The sequence below is a fragment of the Ovis aries genome, chromosome 3 (genome assembly GCF_016772045.2).
Source record: "Ovis aries strain OAR_USU_Benz2616 breed Rambouillet chromosome 3, ARS-UI_Ramb_v3.0, whole genome shotgun sequence".
Classification (NCBI taxonomy): domain Eukaryota; kingdom Metazoa; phylum Chordata; class Mammalia; order Artiodactyla; family Bovidae; genus Ovis; species Ovis aries.
In genome coordinates, this window is record NC_056056.1 from 5,239,529 (window position 1) to 5,253,377 (window position 13,849).

Below are 13,849 nucleotides of genomic sequence, written 5' to 3' on the forward strand. Positions count from 1 at the left end.
GAGAAAGACAATCCAGCCCAGAAACAGGCTCAAGAGTTGAACAAGCACAAGCGATCCAGAACTTCCCTGGTGGCGGAGTGGGGAAGAATCCGCCTGCCAACTCAGGAGACACGGGTTCCATCCCTGATCTGGGAAGATCCCACATGCGGCAGAGCACCTAGCCCCAGGCATTGCAACAGCTGAGCCCACAAGCTGCAACTACCAAAGGCTGTGCCCCGCAGTGAGGAGCCCCCGCTCGCCGCAACTAGAGAACACCCGCTCAAGAGCAGCGAAGACCCAGAGCAGCCAAAAATAGATAGTATTTTAAAAGCGATCATCATATCTGAAGACATCATCAGATCACCATCGTAGCTGATGAGCATGATTAAAAGCCCAATATCACCCATTAGTCAGCAAAATGCAGATTAAAGCCACACTGAAATATCACCATAGTTTTAATAACCAGAAGCCCTAAAATGTAACAGATCGACAAAAACCAGGGACTGATGAGTTTGTGGAGCAACTGGGACCCCCAGCAGGTGCTGGCGGGAACGCAAAATGATGGGACCGCCTGGGGACGGCCGCGTCCACACTCAGCCTTCTCAGGAAGGCCTTTCTCCACCTCTCTCCAAGGTCAGACATCTCAACGCCACCCCGCCGTGACGCTAAGACGTGTATTTTAACATCCCCAAAACAGGACGTGCCCCAGTGTCATCAGAGCTTTCATTCCAGAGTTGCCCCAACCAGCTCTCCTTCAGGGCCCTTCAGTAACAACGCTGACAAGTGTCTGTCCAGATGGATGGCTTCTTCGACCCTGGAGGATCCCAAAACTGGAATGACTGGGTCAAAAGGCACTCGCGTTTTTTCCAGTTGTTTTTTAATTGCACAACCCATGAACACACCCCATTTTAAACTTCAGCGACGTGTGGCACAGGTGCCAGTCCCTCCCCAAAGGCAGTCACCCTCCGCAGCTTGGAACACACCCTCCCAGACTCTGGTCTCTGCACGCACATGCACATTAATACCTAGTACACATGTCACTCCGTGTACGTGATGACTGATGCTGGGAGGGATTGGGGCAGGAGAAGGGGACGACCGAGGATGAGATGGCTGGATGGCATCACAGACTCAATGGACGTGAGTCTGAGTGAACTCCGGGAGATGGTGATGGACAGGGAGGCCTGGCGTGCTGCCATTCATGGGGTCGCAAAGAGTCAGACACGACTGAGCGACTGAACTGAACACGTATCGCTAACAAATACCATAGTCTGTTTTCTACAAAGAGGGTAGCAACGCACACCTCCCTAGCAACAAATGAGAGGGTCAAGGTTTCACCAACTCCGGAATCAATCTTTCTAACGTTTTCCAATCTGATAAGTAAAAATCATCCGATGGTTTAAGTAAGTTCTTCCCTAACACACAGAACTCAAAAGCTACCAGTCTTTTCCTCAAAAGTATTCCAGATTGCGGGAGGCCGCCCCTTCCACACTGCCTAACACCCTGAAATTATAAAAATACTCCCCTAAGCTTCATATATGATTAGTACACTTTTATTTCATACTACTTAGCTCTGTAACCCATCTGGAATTTATTTATACAATAGGAGGAGAATCATTTTTTTTCCAACCAGTTAGCCAACTCTGCTTGCTGTCCACCCTGACTCAACTAAAATGCTCTCTGGGCCAGGAATTATTGTCCCACGTACACCTGGAGTGTTTCCTGGGCTTTCTATGTTTCACCATTCCAGCTCTGTGGCAAAGCCATGCTGCACTCTACGTTTACTGTAGCTTTATCGTAAGTTTCAAAATCTGGTGAAGACAGTTTTCCCTCATTAAACTGAAAAAATTAGCAATTTTTGCACATTTTCCTTCCATATTAATTTTTTAAACATCTTTGTCAGTTTTAAAAGCTTAGCTTTCTTGTTGGAATTTCATTAAGTCTGTTTAAGAAAGGTAGATATTTTATGATATTACATCTTTATATGCAGATACTTTGTTCTTTGCTCTTTTTAGAGGCACGGGGTTTTGTTTTTTTCAAACACTAGCTGTCCCAGACTCCTTGTATGGCATCTTATAACACATGTACTTTCCTTCTAAAAAAATTGTTCTCTTTTTTCCTGTTAAATTTATGCCTAAGTTTTACTGTTTTTTAATCACTATTGAGTGGAATTTTACATTTTTTCCACTTTTAACTGAATATTGCTACTGACTACTATAATCACTTTTCTGAGTCCTCTTATTCTAATTTTTCATGGGCGCTTGCATATTCTAGCCAGAGCATCATTTTTTCTCTTCTAGTTTTCATACTACAAATTTCATTTTTTGCTGCGTTTCATTAGCTAGAACCTCACAACAGTGCTGAGCAGAGACTCTAGGGGGCGTCCTTAGCTTGGTCCTGATTTAATGGTTTTAACCACATAAAGTTGGTCCAATTTACCAGCCTCAGTGGCACCTGGGAGCAGAAATGAGAACTGCAGGATCTAGGGCCCTACTTAGGGAATGAGGATCCGCACTTTAACAAGGATCCCAGGTGTTTCCTGTAGGCTTTCGGGCTAGTGGCACACTGGTCTACGTGATTTCTATTTTGATTTTACTTAGAAGAGTTTAGTGACAGGAGTTGCTATGGCCGTCCGGCGTCTATGGACCCCTAAATCCCGTTTACTCCCCCTCTTTCATGACGATCATGCATTTTAGGGTTTGAGAGCCTTAATCTGGGCCAGCCCTGTGGCCTGGACAACGAGGCCACCTCTCAAGCTCCACGCAGCGTCCTGCCTCTCTTCTGCATCCGTATCTCCCAGGCTCCAGGAGCATCCCAAGGGTCAAGACGGGATGTGCTCCTGCTTCAGTTCCCGGTCCTGGCGAGTGCCAGGGCGGTGACCGGCACCCAGTGGGTGCTCAGAGAGCCCCCCCGGAGCTGTCCACCTTCGTGACTCTGCCGAGGTCCCCTCCTCTTCACCGTGCGGGTGGACATCCCCACTCTGCTGTCACCTTTGGCCAGGAAAGACCCGATAGAGATTCCTGCCCTGCTCCAGCCCATGTGCACGAGTCAGACACCACGGCAGTGTGGGCAGAGAACAGCATCCCGGAGGGACAGGAGGGGGAACCCCAGAGCCCCTGAAGGGACCAGGGCCAGCAACGCTCCCGAAGCAGCCACGAGACCCTCCGCCCGGCGTGTTGCTGTGCGTCCACTGACCGACCACCATGGCCTGGGCTTTGGGGCGAAGGGTCAGCAGGAGAGAGAGAGGCTGCCTCCCGGGTGGGGCAGGAGCAACCCAGGAGAGGGGAGGCTGCTCCTCTCAGCTCCCACAGGGAGGGCGAGAGCCGGGCAGCTAGGCCCTGCAGGCACGGACGGCCGGAGGTGGCAACGTCCTTGCCAGCGACTCTGAGGAGAGGAGGGCGCTGGTCCCTCAGGGTCAGGAGAAGGCCTGGGCATGGAGCCGCTGGCCCCCGTCCCCCAGCTGGAGCCACTGGGCACTGGGGCCCCCTCAGGCCAGGATGCCAAGGCCCGGCCACAGGGGTGCCGTGGACTGCAGAGCCCACCGTCTTCCGGCCTCCCGCCCGGGTCCCCTCTAGGTGACAGGTGGCCGCCGGCGGGAATTCAAGTCCACAGAAGGAGCCTGGCCAAGGACCCGGAGTCCCCAGGGGAGCTAGCAGCTCTCAAGGCAGGTAGAGCGCGACCACCACGTAGATAACCCAGCTGGTGGACACGAAGACCCCGAAGAGCAGGCTGAAGAGCACCAGCGAGCGGGCCTTGCGAGAGGCCTCCTGAGCCTGGGCCAGGTCCCCCCGGGCCAGGGCCGCGCGGGTCTGCAACGAGACCAGAGGAGGAGTGAGTAGACCCAGACCCCGTGCTCCCTCCCGGCGACACCCCGGAGCCCGCCCGGCCCCAGCGCACAGACTGGACAGCTGACTCCGCGAGGGGGTCGGGGGCTTGTCCAGGCCACGGCTCACACAGGGGCAGCAGCGATCAAGGCGGTGGCGGCCAGCTCCCGGGCACTGGCTGCAGGCCTGACCCACATCCGCACTCCAGGCCCGTCCCTCACCATCTGCACAACCACCCCCAGTTCGATATCATCATTGGCCCCTCTTTGAAGATGAGCAAACAAAGGCTCAGAGAAGTTAAGTGACCCGCCCCAGGGCCCTGCAGCTGGTGGCAGAGCCAGAACTGACAAGCAGGCAGCAGCCTGCAGAATCGCACCTCTGAGGGGCCCGGTCCTCACTCAGCCCCCCGCCCGTCCCGTCTTGCTTACAACTGGGGAGCCTGACCTCCAGGGAATATCAGGGCTCTCATCGGGTCAGCCTTGAACAGAAGCCCCAGGGCCTTCCTGCTATTAGGACAGCCTCATGCCGAGCCAAGGTCAGGAATGGCGGGGAGGGAGGAAGAAGAAAGGGTGTAATCGAGATGCCAGGTGGGTGGATGGTGGATAGACAGGCGGATGGCTGAGTGGACAGACAGGTGCGTTAACAGATGAACGGGGTGGGTGGATGAATAGATGGAGACTAGACAGATGGTGGATGGAAAAGTGGGTAGCAGGTGAATAGAGAGATGGGTAGCTGGGAAGGACAGACAGAGGTGGGTGGGTAGAATAAACGAGCAGATGGACAGATTACACACAAGCCCCTGCTGCCTCCCTGGTGGCTCCATGATATAGAATCCGCCTTCCAATGCAGGAGACGTGGGTTTGGTCCCGGATCTGGGAAGATCCCGCACGCCATGGAGCAAGCAGGGCCCCCCGTGCCACAACTACTGCTCCAGAGCCTGGGAACCACAACTAGTGAGCCCCTGGCTGTACCTACTGAAGACCGCGTGCCCTGGAGCCCGCGCTCCATAACAAGAGAAGCCCGTGCACCGCAACCAAGAGAAGCCCCTGCTCCCTGCAACTCAGGAAAGTCCAAGCAACAGCAAAGACCCACCAGAGCCCAAATCAAATAAATTTTTTTTTTTTAATCTAAGTTGAAACACAAGCCCCACGGGATGGGCAGTCCCCTGGACCTGAATCATTCACACTGCCAGTGTGAACTGTTTCAGTGGAATCTTCTAGAGCAGATCTTGAGTGGTAAGGGGCAGAGACAGCAGAGGAGGCGGCCAGGGTCCCAGACAACTGGGCACCGATCTCCCAATTCTGCCAGCCTTCTCGGGGGTGGGGGGGAACACTGGGGACCTGGGCACGGCAGGCCTGGAGGCTGCACCAGGGTACCCCCCCCCACGCCCTCCTACCTCATGGGAGTAGACGATGGCGATGAGCCCAGTGAGCAGACAGCAGAAGAGGGTCACCAGCACAGACTCCATCATGTAGTCCTTGGGCAGAGGCCTGTGTTCTGCCGGGGCTGGGGCTGGCACGCCTGCCACGGGGCTGTTGTACTGCCGGGGAAGAGGCCATGGCGTGGTAAGAGAGCGGGCCGTAGCCTCCAGACACCAGGATGAGGACGCGGTCAGCGACCGCCATGGCGCTGTCACTCCAGCCACCTCCCAGCCTCACCCAGCCAGGCTGCAGGCTGCCCGGGGAGCAAGGCCCCATTCCTGCCCGCTCAGCACCCCGACCTGTCACGCAGCCCCCCAGAATCCTCCAGTGTTCCACACCGAGGCGGGGAGAGGTGCCAGAGACCTCAAAGCTCTCCTCCACAGGCAGCCAGGGTTTTTCTAAAAATCTGTATCAACTCATCCCCTAATAAAAGCCCTGGGGTCCCTCACAATGGAACCCCCACCTCTTCCTATCCGCTCCTCAATAAGTTGGACCAACCACCCTCACTCCCAGGATGCACCAGCCTTGGCCACCCTGCAACGCCTGTGCTGGGCTCTCCTCCTCGCCTCTCCCTGAACACTCCTGTTCATTCTGCAGAACCCAGCTCAAATGACCCCCGGCTCCTGCGAGGCCGCTCAGTCTCGGCCTACTCCGTAGGCAGAGGAAGCCCCTTTCTGTTGCACCCCCAGGGCACAGCTGTGTCCTCTGCAAGGGTGGCTGGGGGGAGACGGGGGTCCCCGCGGGCTGACTCACCACCGGGAAGGTCGCGAAGAGCGGCTGTGCGGCAGGCGCGGGGAAGAGCGGTGCGGGCGGCGGGTACAGGGCCGGGGCGGCCGGCGCGGGCGGGAAGAGCACCGGCGGTGAGAAGGGCGGCGGGTAGAGCAGGTGCGCGGCCTTGGGGTCCGGCGGCGCGTAGGGCGGGGGCTCGCCCACGAAGCCGATGTTGGGGACCCCACCGGCCGCCGCCTTGGGCATTGGCAGGGCCTCGCCCGCGGCCACGGCCTGGGCCTGGGCTGGGGGCGCCGCGGAGGCCTCGGCCGGGGGCTCGCCCGGGGCTCCCTCTGGCGCCGCGGCGTCCCCTCCGTCTGCGGCGGCCACTTCCTCGCTGGGCGCTCGGTCCTCCTCCAGGAGCTGCGGGCGGCGCGGGAGCTGCGGGAGCCCAGGGCGCGCAGGGTCCTCAGGGACTGCGGGGCCGCCGCCCCCTTTCGCGTCCGCTCCTAGGAAGAAACGGCAGAGGCAGCGAGCCCCCAGAAGGCTGCCGGGCCAGGAGGGAGTCCTCCTCACAGGCCTCAGAACACAGCCCCTCCGAGGAGTCACAGTGACCGTGCCGACCCTGACCCGCCCTGAACCCCGCACTCAGGCCTCCCCAAGCCTGCACCCTTGAAGCTCTATCCAGAGTGCAACAAGGGGACGCGGAAACCAGGGCTCAGAGAGGGGACGTGCCTTCCTGGCGGCCACACAGCCAGTACAGATGGCCAGCGGGATGGAAGGCAGGCCGTGCCGCCTCGATTGCACCTGCGGGGACGTGGTCCTGCCCCCAGGGCCCTGATGCCCCAGCAGATGGAACCAAGGCCGATGCCTCAGCTCAGGGCAGCCCCCTCATAGGCTGAGACACCGTCCAATGGGGGCTGGCCTGCGAGGACGGGCTGAGCCAATCAGATTCTCCGCTCTGGAGTCACTGGACCCTGGCTACCGGAGGACCAGGGAGAGCCAGGAGGTCATCAAGGGCCAAGAGCCTGCTGAGGCGGAGAAGGAACAGAGACGTGAACGGGGTGGGGGAGGGAACGGAGCACCCAAGCAGCAGTGGGTGAAGAGGAGCCCACCCAGCAGCCCGAAGGGGCCTCTCAGCTGCCTTCCAGGCCTGGCCCTGCCCGCCAGCATCCACTCAATAAACTGTGGGCACCCCCGCCGGTCCCAACAAGTCCTGAAGGTGCGCCCTGCACCCCCTGAGAGTGTCCTGACCAGCTGAGCCCCTCCAGGCCTCCGGTCCTGGAGGAACAGGCTGGAAGGGGGCTGGGGCAGGACCTCCCCCACCACTCCCAGTCCGGACCTGGGTGGGAATCCCAGGGTGTGGCTTTGAAGTTCATTTCCTGACTGTCTTTAGGGGTTATAGAAGGCAGAGAGAGAAAGAAAACATATAACTGCACAGCGCTGCTGAGGGTGGGGGGGCCTTGCTGAAATCCCCCTCCCACCCCTAGCCTTGCCCCCATCCCTCCCACTCCCACCGCCCACACTGCAGGTGGGTGAAATCAGAGGTCAGGTTTCCCTAGGGGAGGGATCCCAACGACAGGAGTACTGAGCCCCTGAGGGCTCCCACCCACCTGCTCCCAGCAGCCAGGGTCTCACTCACGGCTTCTCCTGAGACCCACGCAGGTGCTCTTGCTTCCACAACACATGGCCACCCGGGCCGCGCCTCCCGTTTCTCTATCCCCTTCAGGCTGGACTTGGCCATGTGACTTGCTTTGGCCAACAGAACATTAATAAACATCTTACAAACACTGGCTTTAAAAACCTGCATCTTTCAACATTACCAGGGGCTGGGGGGATGAGAAGTTCGGGTATCAGTGGGGACAGTTCCATCTGGGAGGATGAAAGCGTTCTGGAGGGAGGTGATGATGACGGCTGCACAATACCGTGAATGCCCCTGAACTGTACACTTATAAACGGTTCAGACGGTAAATCTTACTACCAGTTTTAAAAAGCCTCTCTCTCCTGCTGATCTAAAAATGCCAAACAAAATACAAAAGACCCTGAAAAGTGGACAAAAGCAGAGTGTAGTCAAAACACAGAAGTGACTATAAAGGGGTGAACTGCCTGTTTTCCCCTCTCATTTCGTTCGAAGCTCAAAGCTCCAGCCCCAGAACCACATGACCGGACAGCTAAAACTCCATGATAAACTCGGTCATTCTGGCCAGAGGAACCAGGAGAGGGCCCCCTGCAGAAGGGAGAGGGTAGGGAAATCCTAGAGAAGTACCTTCAGATGGGTTCTGAGTCCCCTAGTTCTGTGTGTGAACTGGGGTGACCAATGTGTATCAGCTTGCCCAGGACGTCCTTGGGTTTACTCCTGAGAATCTCACATCTAGGAACGGTCAGTCATCTTAGAATGGATCCACACCAGCCCTAGACTCGCCCTCAAGATGCATGTGCAGGGGACAGATCCAGACCTGCATAAGGAAGACCTTAGAACCTGGACCAGAAAAAGAGCCAGAAAACAATGAACAAAATCGCAAATTAGTGCATGCCTAGCAATTACTTTAAATAGACTAACTTTTCCGAAAGACATGGAGCGGCAGAATGGATAGAGAGACAAGATATTCTGTGTATAAGAGACTCACTGCAGGTGTGAGTCTGCAGACCACACACATAGACCAGAAAAGAACAGAAAAACATTCAACACAAAAGGAAACCTAAAAGCCTGAGGCAGCTACGCTTATACAACAGAGACTGTGAAACAAAAACTGCAATAAGAGACAGAGAAGGTATTACAAAATGACAAAGGGCTCAAATCCAACAAGAAGATATAACATTTGTGAGTATATATCAGTGAACATCAGTTCAGTTCAGTCGCTCAGTCGTGTCCGACTCTTTGCAACCCCATGAATCGCAGCACGCCAGGCCTCCCTGTCCATCACCAACTCCTGGAGTTCACTCAGACTCATGTCCATCGAGTCTGTGATGCCATCCAGCCATCTCATCCTCTGTCGTCCCCTTCTCCTCCTGCCGCAAATCCCTCCCAGCATCAGAGTCTTTTCCAATGAGTCAACTCTTCACATGAGGTGGCCAAAGTACTGGAGTTTCAGCTTTAGCATCATTCCTTCCAAAGAAATCCCAGGGCTGATCTCCTTTAGAATGGACTGGTTGGATCTCCCTTGTAGTCCAAGGGACTCTCAAGAGTCTTCTCCAACACCATAGTTCAAAAGCATCAATTCTTCGGCACTCAGCCTTCTTCACAGTCCAACTCTCACATCCATACATGACCACTGGAAAAACCATAGCCTTGACTAGACGGACCTTTGTTGGCAAAGTAATGTCTCTGCTTTTCAATATGCTATCTAGGTTGGTCATAACTTTCTTTCCAAGGAGTAAGCATCTTTTAATTTCATGGCTGCAGTCACCATCTGCAGTGATTTGGGAGCCCCCAAAAATAAAGTCTGACACTGTTTCCACTGTTTCCCCATCTATTTCCCATGAAGTGATGGGACCAGATGCCATGATCTTTGTTTTCTGAATGTTGAACTTTAAGCCAACTTTTTCACTCTCCTCTTTCACTTTCATCAAGAGGCTTTTTAGCTCCTCTTCACTTTCTGCCATAAGGGTGGTGTCATCTGCATATCTGAGGTTATTGATATTTCTCCTGGCAAACTTGATTCCAGCTTGTGCTTCTTCCAGCCCAGCGTTTCTCATGATGTACTCTGCATAGAAGTTAAATAAGCAGGGTGACAATATACAGCCTTGACGTACTCCTTTTCCTACTTGGAACCAGTCTGTTGTTCCATGTCCAGTTCTAACCATTGCTTCCTGACCTGCATATAAGTTTCTCAAGGGGCAGGTCAGGTGGTCTGGTATTCCCATCTCTTTCAGAATTTTCCAAGTTTATTGTGATCTACACAGTCAAAGGCTTTGGCATAGTCAATAAAGCAGAAATAGATGTTTTTCTGGAACTCTCTTGCTTTTTCCATGATCCAGCGGATGTTGGCAATTTGATCTCTGGTTCCTCTGCCTTTTCGAAAACCAGCTTGAACATCTGGAAATTCACGGTTCACGTATTGCTGAAGCCTGGCTTGGAGAATTTTGAGCATTACTTTACTAGCATGTGAGATGAGTGCAATTGTGTGGTAGTTTGAGCATTCTTTGGCATTGCCTTTTGTTGGGATTGGAATGAAAACTGACCTTTTCCAGTCCTGTGGCCACTGCTGAGTTTTCCAGATTTGCTGGCATATTGAGTGCAGCACTTTCACAGCATCATCTTTCAGAATTTGAAACAGCTCAACTGGAATTCCATCACCTCCACTAGCTTTGTTCATAGTGATGCTTCCTAAGGCCCACTTGACTTCACATTCCAAGATATCTGACTCTAGGTGAGTGATCACACCATCATGATTATCTGGGTCGTGAAGATCCTTTTGTACAGTTCTTCCATGTATTCTTGCCACCTCTTCTTAATATCTTCTGCTTCTGTTAGGTCCATACCATTTCTGTCCTTTGTTGAGCCCATCTTTGCATGAAATGTTCCCTTGGTATCTCTAATTTTCTTGAAGAGATCTCTAGTCTTCCCCATTCTGTTGTTAGGAAGGCTTTCTTATCTCTTCTTGCTATTCTTTGGAACTCTGCATTCAGATGCTTATACCTTTCCTTTCCTCCTTTTCTTTTCACTTCTCTTCTTTTCACAGCTATTTGTAAGGCCTCCCCAGACGGCCATTTTGCTTCTTTGCATTTCTTTTCCATGAGATGGTCTTGATCCCTGTCTCCTGTACAATGTCACGAACCTCCGTCCATAGTTCATCAGGCACTCTATCTATCAGATCTAATCTCTTAAATCTATTTCTCACTTCCACTGTAGAATCATAAGGGATTTGATTTAGGTCATACATGAATGGTCTAGTGGTTTTCTCTACGTTCTTCAATTTAAGTCTGAATTTGGCAATAAGGAGTTCATGATCTGAGCCACAGTCAGCTCCTGGTCTTGTTTTTGTTGACTGTATAGAGCTTCTCCAACTTTGGCTGCAAAGAATATAATCAGTCTGATTACGGTGTTGACCATCTGGTGATGTCCATGTGTAGAGTCTTCTCTTGTGTTGTTGGAAGAGGGTGTTTGCTATGACCAGTGCATTTTCTTGGCAAAACTCTATTAGCCTTTGCCCTGCTTCATTCCGCATTCCAAGGCCAAATTTGCCTGTTACTCCAGGTGTTTCTTGACTTCCTACTTTTGCATTCCAGTCCCCTATCATGAAAAGGACATCTTTTTTGGGTGTTAGTTCTAAAATGTCTTGTAGGTCTTCATAGAACCGTTCAACTTCAGCTTCTTCAGCGTCACTGGTTGGGGCATAGACTTGCATTACTGTGATATTGAATGGTTTGCCTTGGAAACGAACAGAGGTCATTCTGTCGTTTTTGAGATTGCATCCAAGTACTACATTTCGGACTCTTTTGTTGACCATGATGGCTACTCCATTTCTTCTAAGGGATTCCTGCCTGCAGTAGTAGATGTAATGGTCATCTGAGTTAAATTCACCCATTCCAGTCCATTTTAGTTTGCTGATTCCTAGAATGTCGACATTCACTCTTGCCATCTCCTGTTTGACCACTTTCAGTTTGCCTTGAACACAACATAGGAGTGCCTGAGTATAAAAGCAAATAATAACAGACCTAAAGAAAGAAATTGATAGCAATACAATAATAGGGAACCTTGATATCCACCTTACATGAATGGATAAATCAGCCAGATTTAAAAAAAAATTAGGAAACAGCAACCTTAAAGGACATGTTAGACCAGATAAACTCAAACACATATATACAGAATATATATCCAAAATAAACAGAATACATATTCTCAAGTGTATATGGAACATCCTTCAGGATAGTTCATGCTGCTGCTGCTAAGTCGCTTCAGTTGTATCTGACTCTGCGACCCCATAGACGGCAGCCTATCAGGCTCCACTGTCCCTGGGATTCTCCAGGCAAGAACACTGGAGTGGGTTGCCATTTCCTTCTCCAATGCATGAGAGTGAAAAGTGAAAGTGAAGTCGCTCAGTTGTGCCTGACTCTTAGCGACCCCATGGACTGCAGCCCACCAGGCTCCTCTGTCCCTGGGATTTTCCAGGCAAGAGTATTGGAGTGGGTTGCCATTGCCTAGTAGGCTACAAAGTAAGCCTTTCTAAACTTTAGAAGGTTGAAATCACATCAAGCACCTTTGCCAACAAGAAATCAATTATGGGAAGAAAACTGGAAAATTCACAGAGATCAAACAACATGCTATTGAGCAACCAATGGGTCAAAGAAGAAATCAAAAGAAAAAAAATTTTTAAATACCTTCCGACAAATGAAAATGGATAGAACAGACCAAAACTTGAGCTGCAGCAAAGCTCATAAAAATAAATGCCTATACAACATCAGAAATCTCATAAATATTCTACATTTACACCTCAAGGAACAAGAACAAATGAAGCCCAAGGCTAGTAGAAGTTAGGGAATAACAAAGATCAGAGTAGAAGCAGAGATTAAAAACAGAAAATATTAATAAAACGAAAAGCTGCTTCTTTGAAAAGATGAACCAAATGGACAAATATTTAGCTAGACTAAGGAAAAAAAGAAGATTCAAACAAAATTAAAAGTGAAAGAGGACACGTTTACCACCAATACCACAGAAATACAGTGGCTCCTGACAGACTACCATGAAAAATTACATGCCAACAAATCTGAGAACCTAGAAGCCAAATTAAATTCCTAGACACACAGCGCTCCACCCTGAATCATGAAGAAAAAAAACCTGAGCAGACTGATTACTAAAGAGAATCAGTCATCAAAACCCTTGCAACAAATAGGACTCTAAGACCAGATGGCTACCAAACACCCAAAGAATTAATACCAACCCTCAAACTATATGAACAACTAAAAGAGAGGAGAAAATATTTCCAAACTCATTTTATGAAGCCAACATTACCTTGATACCAAAATCAGAAAAAGATGCCACAAGAAAAATGCAAACCAGTGCCCCTGATAAACGCAGATGTAAGAATCCTCAACAAGGAAATATTAACAAGATTCAACAACGCATTCTGCCCACTACACCACACCCATAAACGAACACAATACCCCAAATTTAACTCAAAATGGATTAAAGACTTGAATGTAAGACCTGAAACCATAACATTCCCCAAAGAAAACATAGGCAGTAAGCGTCTTGATATTAGTCTTGACAATGACTTTCTTTTTAGATTTGAAGCCAAGTGAGTGAAGTCACTCAGTCATGTCTGACTCTTTGTGACCCCATGGACTATAGCCTACCAGACTCCTCTGTCCATGGGATTTTCCAGGCAAGAATACTGGAGTGGGGTGCCATTTTCTTCTCCAGGAGATCTTCCTGACCCAGGGATTGAACATGGGTCTCCCGCATTGTAGGCAGACGCTTCACCATCTGAGCCACCAGGGAGGTCCCCTTGAAGCCAAAAGCAAAGCCAACTAAAGCCACAACACAAGTTGGAACAACATCAAACAAGTTTCCGCACATCAGGGAAAACCGTCCACAAAGTGAACTGGCAACCTACTGAATAGGAGAAGATATTTGCAAATCATGTATTTTACATGGGTTGATATCCAAAGTATATTTTTTAAAACTCATATAATTCAATAGCAAAAAATAAACCTACAATTAAAAATCGGGCAGAAGATCTGAGCAGACATTTTCCAAAGACATACAGAGGGCCAAAAAGGTACCTTGAAAAGATGCTCAATCAGGGAAATGCAAATCAAAACCACAATGTGCTATCACCTCACACCTGTTAGAATGGCTGTGATCAAAAAGCAAAGAAAGAAAGAGTGTTGGTGAGGAGTGGAAAAAAGAAGAGCCTTGTGCGCACGCTATTGGTGGGAGTGTAGACTGGTGTGGACACCATGGGAAACAGTATAGAG

At 51.0% G+C, this 13,849-nt stretch overlaps 1 protein-coding gene across 1 annotated transcript in view; it reads right to left on the reverse strand.

The window, feature by feature from the left end:
- Positions 1 to 834: 834 nt before the first annotated feature.
- Positions 835 to 13,849, reverse strand: part of PRRT1B (proline rich transmembrane protein 1B) — a 29,744-nt gene continuing 16,729 nt past the window's right edge. The window contains exons 2-4 of the mRNA XM_042248043.2: positions 5,975 to 6,438; positions 5,197 to 5,340; positions 835 to 3,785 (exon numbers count right to left, since the gene is read on the reverse strand). Coding sequence (XP_042103977.1) covers positions 3,636 to 3,785; positions 5,197 to 5,340; positions 5,975 to 6,438 — 758 coding nt within the window. The 3' untranslated portion in view covers positions 835 to 3,635. The remainder of the gene's footprint in view (positions 3,786 to 5,196; positions 5,341 to 5,974; positions 6,439 to 13,849) is intronic.